This window comes from Bufo bufo, chromosome 4 (genome assembly GCF_905171765.1).
Source record: "Bufo bufo chromosome 4, aBufBuf1.1, whole genome shotgun sequence".
Taxonomy (NCBI): Eukaryota; Metazoa; Chordata; class Amphibia; order Anura; family Bufonidae; genus Bufo; species Bufo bufo.
In genome coordinates, this window is record NC_053392.1 from 269,928,425 (window position 1) to 269,943,343 (window position 14,919).

Here is a 14,919-nt window from a genome sequence, read left to right on the forward strand (position 1 = left end):
AGAGCATCGGAGCATGAACTGCTTCGATGCTCAAGTCAGGGGGGCTGCCTGGGTGAAAAGGAAGGTATGTCTGGGTTCAACTCTGAACCCGGACAACCCCTTTAAAATTAGATTAGACAGTCTATAGATGTGCTAAAGTGGTTCATGCTGAGTACTTCCTGCTAGACCACAAACCTAGTCGAGTTAAGGCACCTAAAACACATAATAAGTTACAAAGCATGTACGTCAGTTTCAAGGAGCAAATTAAGTCAAAGTTCACTGTCTACCAAAGCAAGAATCACACAAATGGATTTGGACAGGTTTTATTTGATAGATTTCGGCAAGCAAAACTGATTTGATACAAAAGTTGATATAATGTTACCATTCACTGAAGAGAAGGATAACTGCACATATGCACCAAATGCTATTATTTGAACAGTAATATAGTTCTATTAAGACAGAATCTCACAGACATAAATAAAAATAAAAAAACCTAAAATATAATTTCTGCCCATGATAAAATACATTTCTGTGAGTTCTCTGAACTTAAAACTGCGTAAATAACTACAGTGTGCATAATCAGGTCCAAGTGAAAAGAGATTCGGTAGTGTACGTAAGCTTGGTATCTATGTCCATGTTTTTGCTCTATTATAAATAGTTATGAGGTATTCATAATTGGTATCTAATGAAGCAGTGTGTTTGGCATATTGAACGTCCCTCCAGGTTGCAGTTATAAATACATTCAATGATTGATTAAGTTTCTGTACTTCACACAACTATGATGTTAGTTTCATTTGATGTCCCTCAAGCATTTCCAAACTATAAGACAAACAGGTTTTTTTTCCTGATAAAAATATGTGTAAAAAAACAAGACAAACACACATTTAAGGCCTTCTGCAGGGTTAAAATCAAACATTTGCATTATTCCACAATAATTTCTACATAATATTTTACACCTTACAAACTTAAATAGGCAATACACAAAGAAAAATCTCTCCAAAGCTTGGCATCCTATCTTTTTGTCGATTTGGTTGCTAGCTTGCTGATAGGTGTCCGCCGTTGTGGGGTGGGAATTTTTGAAGGTCTACCTGTGGAAGATCTTGAACTTGCTCTTGGAGAGGGTCTGCTGCTTTCATGAACAGTCTCAGACATATCAGAACATACAGATTGGATGTCTGAAATATCAAAATCAGAGGCATCACTGCCTCGCCGGCTACTTGACCTGCTTCCGGCCTTGCTTCCTGGTCGGCTTGGAGTTTTCCGATAATCTGTACAACAAAGAACCATTAAATCAGTAGAATAATATATGCATGAAAGTTACATGAAAAAAATACTGACAATCAATTGAAATTTTTTTGACAATCAATATAATACTTGCTTTAGTTTCATCCCCCTCATCCTTAGACCCTGTTCACGCGTTTTTGCATTCTGCACCCGTCAGACCTTAATAAGGCAAATGGCCATTTGTCCTTTTAGTATATGTTTACTATGATATCTCTGATATAAACACCCTTTTTGGTCCTTTTTTTCTAAAAAGTGAAGTGTAAGAAATCTACAGTCAGGTGCGACCCTAATCTGCTGCAAGACTGGATCCTCCATTTGAATAAATAAATATAGGTTCTATTCTATCATTCTGTATAGACAAAAAGGAAACGGCTAAAAGCCCCTAACATGCAAAAGATCAAATTTCTGAAAAACAAATTTTTTTTGGGTGGTGAGGAGATGAAAGTTCCACTCAAACCTAAACTCTCGGGTTTGTATGACATTTTGTACAGACATTAAAATTAAATTAATGACACATATTGCTTGATATATAAGATTACATCTTGTATGTGGATTAATTGTATTATTTTTAACCACTACTTTTTAATTAACTAACAGTATTGAACATCCCCTGAAGTATACATATCTATGCCAGGGAAGAAGTATGTATTTTGTATAGCTAGCACAATGTTCTATATACGTTTTAATGCTTTACCTGCAAACTGTGTTCTGACTTTAGATGCTGCAGTAGTTAATAAACTGTTGTCCTCTGTAGTATGGAATCCTTTTCCGGACAGGTATCCTGGAAGTCTTAATTTGCTTCCCTGGATAGGAGTTCCCTGTATCAGATAAGCAGAATAGTTAATGTAAAGAAGTAAAGACATTAACTCATAGAAGCAGACTTCTCTTGTCTTCAGGAAGAATACATGTAAACCAAGAGAACCTGACCTTGAAACTGGACAGACATACAGTAACAACAGGCTGAACTGGATGAGTAGTGTAGAGTATAGATGAGCGAAGTTTTGAAAAGTTTGATACGGGCGCATCACCGCAGACACCAGCGTGATCATGTGGGGAGGTCATCATGCTCGCCACAGGTCCTTTGGCGGGTTTTCTTCAATCAAGACGGGAGCGGACGGCCTCTCCACGAGCAAGTGGATGAGGAGAATATCATTTTTTTATTTTTCAGCCACCATTTTAGGAAAAATTGATTTGTTACCACAAGGCAAAAGGAAATTCGGCTTTGCGATGAATCAAATTTTTTTATGAAATTCAGAACGAAGTCCACTTTGGATACTTTGATTTACTCAGCAGTAATCATAAGGAGTGTGTGTATCATCTTCTCATCACGGCTCAGTAGCTATGCTTTGTACATTGTATTTTTTGTGTCCAGTAGCCATTAACAATTTTCTAAACTTCCTTTTCCCAATACTACATTTTAAATATGAAGCATGGAGCAGATAGATTGATAATTTCATTGATCATTGTGCTGAATATAATTTATTACATTTTTGTAACTAATGGCTTATTTTTTAGTCCCTCAATTCATCTGAAGTGGCATCAGTAGATTAATGAGGTGATCTGAGTCCTCTTTATCAGAGTTGTTCTGCAATAAGCTGATGATTGCAATTTTCTAGGTATGAGTGACAGCTGTAGTGTCAAACCAGGAGACAACTACATCTGTCACTCACAGTAGAGGGGCTATAAAGCAGCACAATGCAGAGAGCACTGTCTACTGGGTACTTGCTAGAGCAATATCTGGCAGACTAAAAGTTCATAATCACACTACTTCTGATAACAGCTCCACAAAAGGTATGTTCGTCCTGCTTTCCCTACCCCCTACCAAGTGCTGTCAGCATTCCTGCATGCTCAAAACTGCTGACAGACTCCCTTGAAGTCCGCACTACTGCACAATCGGTCTTGGATATATGTGCAGCATTTATTCCCAACATTATATCTCACCTAGCATTGTATCTTACCTATATGCTATCATAAAGCCAGTGTCCTCCAGTCTGTTACGCTCAAAGTATTGCATAACTACAACTCCCAGCATGCTGGAAACTGTAGTTTACCAACAACTCTAGAGCCACGTGTTGGAGACCAATGGATCAAGCAAATGCAGGGAACTTATCCACATTATGTAAAGTGCATTTGAGGCAAACCACATTTTTAAGATAATCTCTACACTCATTTGTAATCTGAAGATTGTTAGGCTCTGTTTTATCATAAAAGAAATAATCAGGAACAAGTAAATGCAAACTGTAGACAGGTAAAGAAGAACATGCATTAGAATTAGAATATAAAATGACTGTACTGGAAACCAATTAATACAGGAGCTGCCATATTAAACAGATAGACAGTGAATCTCATAAATGATGAAGTAGATGTGGTAGGAAGTAAATCTCCATTATACAGTAGATTATGGGAAAGGATTAAATAGTGATACCTGAGCATCGGTTAAACAGGGTATTGACATGCAAAGTAGGCCTTTTAGTGGTAACAGTGGTCAGTGAACAGAGCAGTTGTGGCTGGGAAAGATTACACAACTGAGTGCCCTGCATGTACTATACCTCTTCAGATGACAGTCTCTGTTCAGGGGATTCAGGGCTCTTACAAGGAGTTGATGTTTTGCTGTTTGTCAACCAAGGTTTACCATAATTGCGTGTTATATGGAGGGGTGTCTGTGTGAAACAATGGCAAATCAACTTAAGTAATCTTAAAGATGGCATCGGAGAAGTAGAGAAGGTACTGTTATGTGATTTACACCTGAACCAAGGTTCTTGGCTATTTGTCTTCCATTTTTGGAGCACTTTGGAAAAAAATAATTGAGCTATGGTAAACACGATCATGTAAGTATCAGAAGCAGTGGACAATTATCTGCCTACCATCACTATGGAGAACTCTAGGTGAAAAATAAATATGGTGAGGGACATGGGCGACTCAAAGATCTACAGAAACTCTGATAGTATGAATGCTATACACAATGTGATTCTTTGAGTTCTCTCTCAGTCTGAACACTGCCAGGGTATATATTTACAGGCTCCTGCTGTATGCCTTACTATATCCCTTACAACTTTATTGTAGATCCATGAACAAAGCGGGTTAGCCGGTATAAACAAATAGTTGCAACTGGTGTTTTTACATCACCCTCACCAGTTTCTGAAAAGGGGGCATAGCGAGGGTGGGGTGTAGGTGCAGGCCCTATCAAGACCGGCATAGCACACACCATTCTTGATAAATCAGGGCCTATATTTGTGGACCAGGAAATTGACAAATGGCACGCATCATTACATGATCTGTGTGTCTAGATGGCCCTTATTGTAGGCAATGAATTGCAGGAAGTCAGAGGTTATATCTCAATGTGCAGGAGGCAATGGACAAAGGAAACGATTACCTTGGGGGTGCTAATGCCTGTGGCTTGTGATGGACTAGCTTGAACATTTGGACTTGAGCTGGATCTGTTGGGTGATGCGCCTCTTGAAGACGGTCTTGACCTTCGACCTTTAGGCCGGAATGGAGTCATACACTGACTTATGCCTTCAGGTAACATAAACTTTTCTCGCAATTCTAAGTTAGTTCTTCCCTTAGCTGCAAATAAAATAAAGTTAGTGTTGTACTTTGCCCAAAAAATTATTGCAACCCATAATATAATTAGTCATAAGAAGACATCTACGATGACTAAAGTAAGTTGAAATATAAACTTTCACTGTTGGCAAAATACAAGCACATATAAACATTAAGAGTGAAAACAATATGTCACCATTATATATTGCACTGCCTAAAAAATAAACTATGTGCATACTTCTACCCTGAAATAATTGAATAGTTTAATAAAAAAAAAATGAGGCACATACGCTTTAATAGGCACTGGGCTATGCAGTTGTTTACATCTAATTCATTCAAACAAGGGTGTTTCCCAAATATGTGCAGTGCCATACGCCCCAGATAAGGATATTGGCAAGGGTAAGCACTAGAAGGGCTCTGTTATATTGAGTCCAGCAGATACCAAATTAGAGAATCCTTTTAAAATACAATTTTGTTATTATGTACAACTGAGGATTTGATCAAATGAATGCATCATTTTAAATAAAATATTGTGAATGTAAGTGTCACGGGTTCTATTGTAATTAATACACAAAGCTCTTCAGGCTTAATATGGTTGGCTCTGTAATGGTACTGCTGTCTGTAACTCTGCAGGCCCAATGTAGGATTAACCAGAGAATGAAACTGATTGATATGTAACATAATATGGTAAAACAAACAATTTAAAGGGGTTGTTTGCAATTTGAAAAACTTCAGAAACAGCCCCACTCTTGTCCATGGCTTTTGTCTGGTTTTGCTGTCCAGTCCTGCTCACTTGTACGACCCACTGACTGGAGTGGCGCTGTTTTAGGAAGGTAAAACAGCACTGATAAGGCTACTATTACATCTGCGTTGTGCCGTCTGGTTTTGAGATCCGGCACAGGGTCTCAAAACCACAGCGCAACAATTCAGTTTTGTCCCCATTTATTGTCAATAGGGACAAAACTGAACAAACCGTAATGGAGTGTACTAGAATGCATTCCGTTCCGGTTTATTGCGTTCCCGTGCCGGACACAAAACTGCTGTTTTGTGTGCGGCATGGGAAACTAAAGAAGCTGGATCCTGCAGCAAAAACCATGTAAGTAAATGGTGGTTGTATTATTATAACAGAAGCGTTTTGCTGGGGTTTTAAAATTCCATGCCGGATCTCAAAACCGGACAACAAAAGCACAGATGTAAAAGTAGCCTAAGAAGCAATTGTTGATAAAAGTACAAGGTAGGGAAAGAAAATTATACTGTAACTGGATTGTTACTTAGACATTGGAGAGTAACTCAGATAAGACAAGATGTCTGCAAGTGTCCAAGACCAACAGTACCTTTGTATGAAGGATAGTGATGCTCGTTGCCCTATGGCACCAAAAGAACCCCACCTGAGCTAATGCTTTGTAATGCCTCCCTAACTTGAGACAGCATGTGTGCTGGGATCTGGCATAATGAGCGTACAGTATATGTTAGAAAGAAGAAAGGACAATGAAACCAAATCAATTCATGTTTACTTCTAAAATTTTAACAGTGTCATTAATATCTGACAAGGGGTGCCATGAATCCCATAGTCCAGAAGTTTTATAGATTACAGGGAAGAGGGCATTACAAAATATTTCAAGTTCTTGGTGAAGTTCTTTAAAGCCAAGCCATTAATAATAATTGCTGATGATTCTTTCAAGCGTATACAGTGGATATAAAAAGTCTACTTAAACTGTTAAAATGTCAGGTTTCTGTGATGTAAAAAAAATGAAACATAGAGATAAGAGATATGAGAGATAAATCATTTCAGAACTTTTTCCACCTTTAATGTGACCTATAAACTGTACCACTCAATTCAAATGCAAACTGAAATCTTTTAGGAAGAGGGAATAAAAAATATAAAAATATGGTTGCATAAGTGTGCACACCCTTAAACTAATACTTTGTTGAAGCACCTTTTGATTTTATTACAGCACTCAGTCTTTTTGGGTATGAGTATCAGCATGGCACATTTTGACTTGGCAAGATTTGCCCACTCTTCTTTGCGAAAACACTCCAAATCTGTCAGATTGCGAGGGCATCTCCTGTGCACAGCCCTCTTCAGATCACCCCACAGATTTTCAATCGGATTCAGGTCTGGGCTATGGCTGGGCCATTACAAAACTTTAATCTTCTTCTGGTGAAGCCATTCCTTTGTTCATTTGGATGTATGCTTTGGGTCGTTGTCATGCTGAAAGATGAAGTTCCTCTTTCTAGCAGAAGCCTGAAGGTTTTGTGCCAATATTGACTGGTATTTGGAACTGTTCATAATTCCCTCTAGCTTAACTCAAAGCTGAAGAAAAACAGCCCCAAAGCATGATGCTGCCACCACCATGCTTCACTGTGGGTATGGTGTTCTTTTGGTGATGTGCAGTGTTGTTTTTGCACCAAACATATCGTTTGGAATTATGGCCAAAAAGTTCAACCTTGGTTTCATCAGACCACAACACCTTTTCCCACATGCTTTTGGGAGACTTCAGATGTGTTTTTGCAAAATGTAGCCTGGCTTGGATGTTTTTCTTCATAAGAAAAGGCTTTCGTCTTGCCACTCTAGCCCATAGCCCAGACATGAAGAATACGGGAGATTGTTGTCACATGTACCACACAGCCAGTACTTGCCAGATATTCCTGCAGCTCCTTTAATGTTGCTGTAGGCCTTTTGGTAGCCTCCCAGACCAGTTTTCTTCTCGTTTCATCAATTTTGGAGGGACGTCCAGTTTTTGGTAATGTCACCGTTGTGCCATATTTTCTCCACTTGATGATGACTGTCTTCACTGTGTTCCATATCTAATGCCTTGGAAATTCTTTTGTCCTCTTCTCCTGACTGATACCTTTTAACAATGAGATCCCTCTGATGCTTTAGAAACTCTCTGTGGACCATGGCTTTTGCTGTGGGATGTGAATAATACAATTTCGGGAAAGACCAACTAGAGCAGCTGAACTTTATTTGGGGTTAATCAGAGGCACTTTAAATGATGGCAGGTGTATGCTGACTCCTATTTAACTTGATTTTGGATGTGATTGCTTAATTCTGAACACAGCTACTGCAACCACATTATTTTAGTTTTTTTTTTTCTTCTTCCCTCCACCTAAAAGATTTCAGTTTGTTTTTCAATTACAGTGGTACAGTTTATAGGTCACATTAAAGGTGGAAAAAGTTCTGAAATGATTTATCTTTGTCTCATTTTTTTTACAGCAAAGAAACCTGACATTTTAACAGGGGTGTGTAGACTTTTTATATCCACTGTAGGTGTATTTCCTTCTACGGTATTTGTGACAATGAATCCACAGTTACAACTAACACAATCATTTACAGGTCCCAACACAGACTAGAGTAAGCCAAAGTCCCAGCATGCAATATATGACACTTATGTCTACTCAATGTAAACACGTATGATGGCTCTGAATTACAGCTTCACCATGCATGTTAACCACAGCAATGTCCAAACCTTACACGCTGGTGCCAAGATTACTAAATGAAGATGAGGTAAAAAAAATAAAAAAAACAGCATGCACTACTCACAAAATAGGAGACATAAAGAAAACGAAGCAAGTGAAAAGAAAGAGTGAAGATGAAAAGAAACGAAAGAGGGAGATATTTGCCAACCTATAAGAGGCTGAGTAGTAATTGAAGAGTTTGATTCCGAACGTAACATTTTACTTCCATGATGATGAACTAGGGAGAAATGACAGAATACCAGTCAAGTAAAATAAAAGAGGATATTTAGTAAAAAAAAGGAGAAGTAGTAAAGCACTGCTAAGTGAAATAACAGAATTAAAAGAGTAAAACAGAAATTCCAGGTACACATAAAATATCAATGAGCGGATACATCTTTTATCAGTCCATAGGCACCACCAAACTGGTCTACTAGGTTCCTATGCTGATCTGTTTCTGAATATACTAATACAATATATAGCTTAAAAACATATTCAGTTTTGTAACCAAGACGATTCTTTACCAGATTTCAGATTTTTAATGCCCGAAACTAATAGACAAAATGGCACCTAATTAATGATAACCACATTCAAGTAATATGCATAGAATATTATCCTTTTATTTCTAAGAGCTGACTCAGCGCCAGGCATTATATACCATCATTGAGACAAAAGGTGCGCTATTACTGGACAGCTCCTGTTGGGAGAGAGGGCAGAAAACTGATGAAAACCTGTAATAGACATTTTCTCCAGATTCTTAGTAAACCCTTTAATCATAGTATTTACATCCCTATTCCCACAGAAAAATAATGTGAATAATTCCCCAAGGTGAAATGATATTTGGGGCACTATCTTTTCATGTATGTCTATGGCCTGAAGAGAGTGTGAGTAGCAAACAGTACGTACATGCTTATCAAATCTGGGACATAATGTCTTATGTACTACCAGTATTACAGATTTAATAAGGACCTGTCCAGTAAGCAATCACTGCAGACTATGGGGGGTTACCAAGCCCTGTACTCCAGAATTCTGAATTCTGGCTGCAAAAGGATGCAATATAAGGCTTTTTAGGACTTTTTCCCACCAAAATGTGTGACTTTTTGACTTTACACCACTCTCAGCATGGTAAGCTATGTTGAAGAGGTGTCGGCCAGATTTAAGAAATTAAAAAGTCAAACAAATGTCATACAAACGTCACAATTTCACTCCAGTCAGGAGGGGACAAAGAAGCTTTAGTAAAATCTCTAGACATACTGTATGTACAAAAGCACCAAATTTTGACCTTTGACAAATCTGGTACAAACATGTCACTCAAGATAAAGTCTCCCTATGAACTGTATAAGTACAGTGTATTGATCTGTACCACACAAATCTCAATGTACCTTCATACTAGTTCACTACGGGCCACACTGAAACTGAAAAAAGACTGTTCTACTCAACAGATTTTAAACTTGCTTCACCTATAGAGAGTACCAGACAAATGTGCAGCTTGAAGGAAGCATGAGAGAAGCTGGACACTACACTGCTTACCTCTACATGGATCATTTTTCACTAGGAATTCATCCAGTGCCATCCAACCACCACCTACTCGAACCATCACTGTGCTCCGCAAAATACGGACAAGGCGAAGTTGCTGGGAGTCTCCAAACTTTGGGAAGACGAAACAAGTGCAAATAAGTATATTATATATGCATACTGTATGTAAAATGCATGCAGGGGAACATAGATTTAAATCTTATTTGTCACCCACAGATGATTTTACTGAGCCAGTGCAAATCTGAGAACACCCATGCAACACTCGTTAAAGGCAATTGATTAAAGCAATGGGCAACAGGGATGAAGAAAGGGAGGTAAGCAATGGAGCAAGTCACAGACATTGTAAATCCAGTATTAATTACAATACTTACCATTGCCTGTTAGAATTATTACACTAGAGCCCTATTTACATGATGTCCCCATGTATAGTTTCGAATGCAATGGTACAAAGGCATCATTGCACAGTAATTCTGCTGCAGATTTGTTGTGGCTTTTGCACCGCGTTTTATCCAATGAAAACACAGCATAAACGGATATGCTACGATTTATAATATACGTTGCAGATTGTTTCCACAATGTGTGGATGAAATTTCTTCAAATCTCATCTATTTGTCCGGTACCATAAAATGCTGCAGATTTGCCGAACACAAATCCACAGTGGCAAATCTGCAGCATTTCCTTCCCATGTTCACATCCAGCAGATTAGCTGCTTGACATGTACTAAATAACAGTAAGGCTACATCTACACGACGACATTTGTCGCGCAACATTTTGTTGCACTAATGTCGCGCGATAATTTTTATAATGGCAGTCTATGGTGTCGCACTGCAACATGCTGCGACTGCGACGCAACAGTCGCAGAAAATCTATTCGAGATGGATTTTTCTGTGACTGTTGCGTCGCAGCATGTTGCATGTTGCAAAGCGACACCATAGACTGCCATTATAAAAATTGTCGCACGACATTGGTGCAACAAAATGTTGCACTACAAATGTTGCAGTGTAGTTGTGCCCTGTCGCGCGACAATATGTCGTCGTGTAGACGTAGCCTAAGATGGACATTACTGGAGTTTAACCAACCCCCACACGCATTCTAGTGAAAAAGCCAAGCAGATTTGAGGGCATGCTGTGGATGTTGCAATCTGAAACATGCCCTGTCACAGATATATCTTTTTGATTTTCCAAGGATTAGTGCTACTATTATGCAGATTTGCAGCAAAATATGGATAAAAATTGCTGCAAATTTTTATTTGTGTGGATTTCAGGCCATAACTGAGCATAGCCTTGAAGAAAAGATGGCTTAGAAACTACCACAAGGACAGAAATCTAATGAGCTACAATTTTGGCCCCTCAAGAAAGGAACTGGCTTTGGTCTCTAAGACACAGCACAAACATACAACAGAATAGAGGGGGAATTAATGTGCATGAGAATGAGGGTCTAAATATTTGGTGGGCACACGGTTGGGGTGTGGTTGTTGTGGTTACTGGATAACATGGTCACATGCATGAACAACAATGATAGTTGGGGTTTATTTACTAGTCACTGTCTCAAGGTACTATTACACTAGACAATTACTGTAAGCAACACCTCCTATGCTTGAGAGAAATGTACAGTAATATGGTGGACAAAGTATTACAGCTGGCATATAATGTATGTACAATGTGATGGCATGGATGTGGATTATGTTATACATGTCACCATGACATATTTGATACATGATCTGTATGAAGGGAACATGCTGGGCATTGGGCAAGTAAATACATAAGGTATCTTTGAATACCATGTTCGCTGATCATGCATCATAGCAGGCATGTCAAAGCAAGACGAACCGAAGCCTTGCTGTCTGGGCCACCAACAACTAGAATCAAATCAGTGTCTTACAACAGAAGAGAAAGCACTTATTTGTTCACATCCATTAGTGGAACTATCCCATGGTTATAAAACTATTCAGCAGTGAAGAACAGTGATACACATGTTTGATATCAGCTTGGTCACAGACTAGTAAAGACCCTTCACCAAAGCAACAATGAATTGGATAGAGCAGAACATAATGGAAGAGTAGGTTATGGTCAAGTGACAGTAATCGCAAGCTTAGGTGACCATGTACATACATTGGAAACATTTTACTGGTTTATACCTGATTTCCCAGGAAGAACTGATTGCAAAGAGAAAATGGAGAGAAATTAACATTAGTTAAGTTTATCTTACAAGAATAAGCATCTACTTCAGGAATGTATCTATTATTCACCTCTTTCAAGCAGTATGTTCATCCTTAGCATTTATGGCATACCCATACCCTGTGGATTTGCAATAGATGTCTGACAGGTAGAGATGGCCTTGCGGTTCGCCCGGCGGTTGTTTCGCGGCAAACTTAGCGTGTTCGCGATTCGCCGAACATGCAAACATATGGCGATATTCGCGCCCGCCATATTCTTTTACATTGTGAAGAACTTTGACTCATGACACATCCATCAAGTAGTACAGGATAGCCAATTGAGACATTTCGGCACATGGACATACCCCCTACCTTATAAATAAACCTGATCTGGCCGTCATTTTACATTCAGGTCTTTTGCCAGTGTAGGGAGAGGTTGCTGTGTGGAGCAGGGACAGGCTGTTAGGGACACTAAACGCTAGCTTATAGGGCCACAAAAGTCCTTTTAAGGACTGGTATAGGTGTGCTATTGATAGGTGTGATACACAGAGGGGTGCAATAAACTTATATACTTTTATAATAAGTCTAAAACATATAGAAAGATCTATATAGTGATCACCTGGAAGTCAGGGGCTTAGGGGCTTACTAGGGCCATTTTTATATAGGGTAAAGTTCCGGACGGGGTCGCTCTTATCAGGGCAGGTGCTCTGTGGTTAGGCTATCAGGGCCAGAATAGCACTCCCCTGTAGGGCAATATCAGGGACAGTTCTTTGCCCACCCTGTCCTTCAATACCACATCATCATCTAGCCCAGGGATAGATGGTTTTTGCTTTCCCACCGGGATTCATGGATGTGCACTGGAACCCCCTGGATTGTGGTAGGACATATGGTTTCTGATTTGGTGCCGGCGAGCACTTGTCATTGCCTACAACATCTATGCTTTTTGCTTAACTTTAATAATTTATTTTGAGGGATATCTTTTAGGGCTCATTTAGACGGCCGTATGCTGTCAGCAAAAATACGGATTTTTTTTATGAAAACAGTTCAGCATGTCCGTAAAAAAACGGATAGCATTCAGTATTTTTGCGGACCCATAGACTTCATTGGGGCCATGTCCTGATTTTCACGGAGAAGTATAGGACATGTTTCATTTGTTTTGCGGAACCGTGGAATAGAAAAGGGTCCCATAGAAGTGAATGGGTCAGCATATAATCTGCAAAAAAAAACGGATCCGCATTTTTGCGGATAGCATATGGCCGTCTGAATGAGCCCTTAAGGGTCCATTCACATGTCCGTAAGTGTTTTGCAGATCCTCAAAACACAGACACCGGCAATGTGATTTCCGCATTTTGCGGATCGCACATCGCCGGCAGTATAATAGAAAATGCCTAATCTTGTCCGCAATTGCGGACAAGAATAGGACATGTTCTATTATTTTGCGGAAACGGAAGCATGGATGCGGAAGTGCGGATCCGCAAATGTAGATGCAGACAGCACATTCTGGCCCCATTGAAAATGAATGGGTCTGCACCCGTTCCGCAAAATTGCGGAACGGATGCGGACCCATTTTAAGGACGTGTGAATGGACCCCAATTTGCGGATCCGCAAAACACTTACGGACGTGTGAATGGACTCTCATAGTAACATTATTAAAGGTTACGTTTTATCTTTATGTATATTCTAATGAATTGCCTTCCTTGTACAATGTTATATTATACTTTCTATGTTAGAAAGTATATTATAGTGCATTTGTATTGTGCGGCAGTTGTGTGCGGTTCTGCTGCGATACTGAAGGTATATAGAGGGACAAGCGTTATTGGAACAAATAATTTCTACTGGTGTGATATAGCAGTCGCCCCCCCAAAAAACTGATTGAAGCGGGGTGTTATATACCAATATACTTTCTTTATAGTGCATTTGCGTACTGTATAGTGCATTTGCGCTTGCGCGTACGCGAAAATTATATTGCCGATATTTCGCATTTAAAAAAATAATGAATGGAGATTGCAAATTCGAGTAATACATCTGGTATGTCACTGTCCATGTTGTGGCACTATTTGTGCACTTCTAGTAATTATTTCCTGGCTGCAAATATGAGCTGAAGGTTTTTCAGGTTTGCTTGCCATTAAAATGAATGGGACCCGCCGCGAACTTGCGGTTCGCGAACATTTGATCGCGATCGTGCGATCGCGAACCATCCCGGCAGATGTTCGTCTATCACTACTGACAGGCATGGGCCCCCCTTTTGGTTCTTACCCATCAGGGAACCGTCAATTCCGGCCTGCTGAATTCTCCATAGAGTAAAATGGAAAGGTGGCCAAAAACAGCCACTAAGAAAAGTTTCCAAAATGCCAATAAGGAAAGTCAGAAACAGTCTGACAGCCAGTTGCTACTGTAACACTTTTTATTGTAAAATACTAGAGACCCACATTTTATCTGCGAATACTGCAAACTCCAGCCATACAGTACATATGTCAATGGTAACATTACTTTCAATGTATTGCTTTTACTTACCCTATATTTGTTCTCCCCAATTTGCTCAACTTGGAAGCGTTTGGCACACTTGCATTTTGCAACTTGTCGTGTAACCTGAGAAAACATCAGACATTATTTGTGCAAATAAAAATAATATTTTTGGCAAATGAATGAACTGACAATAACTAATATATATACGGTATTATGGACTAAGTACCTCATCTTCAATTTTGTCTGCATCAGTTACAGGTTTGTAAGCATCTTTGTTGGGGTGAAGGGCTGCCACAAACTCATAATAGTCAATGTAACCATCACCATCCCGGTCAAAGATGTCAGCTACGGCGCTCATTTCCAGACGACTGGTAGGGAATTCTAGTAACAAACAGGTTTCAAATCATTAAAAAATATACTGCAAGCTGTTTAGGCCACTTATATCGAAGGTATCATTAAAGAGGTTTTCCAAGACTTTTGTACTGATGACTTATTCTCTG

The 14,919-nt window shown here is 39.3% G+C and overlaps 1 protein-coding gene across 16 annotated transcripts in view; it reads right to left on the minus strand.

Annotated features, from left to right (window-relative positions):
• Positions 1-286: 286 nt before the first annotated feature.
• Positions 287-14,919, minus strand: part of DST (dystonin) — a 572,762-nt gene continuing 558,129 nt past the window's right edge. For 8 of the 16 annotated variants that reach the window (XM_040428580.1, XM_040428591.1, XM_040428585.1 and 5 more), the window contains 9 exons: positions 14,646-14,800; positions 14,468-14,542; positions 11,936-11,953; positions 9,793-9,910; positions 8,435-8,503; positions 4,637-4,830; positions 3,813-3,923; positions 1,958-2,081; positions 991-1,247 (listed from right to left, as the gene is read on the minus strand). In XM_040428580.1, the coding sequence (XP_040284514.1) occupies positions 991-1,247; positions 1,958-2,081; positions 3,813-3,923; positions 4,637-4,830; positions 8,435-8,503; positions 9,793-9,910; positions 11,936-11,953; positions 14,468-14,542; positions 14,646-14,800 (1,121 nt within the window). Of the gene's footprint in view, positions 1,248-1,957; positions 2,082-3,812; positions 3,924-4,636; positions 4,831-8,434; positions 8,504-9,792; positions 9,911-11,935; positions 11,954-14,467; positions 14,543-14,645; positions 14,801-14,919 lie in introns of all 16 variants that reach the window. The other 8 variants (XM_040428594.1, XM_040428596.1, XM_040428595.1 and 5 more) reach the window with 6 other exon arrangements.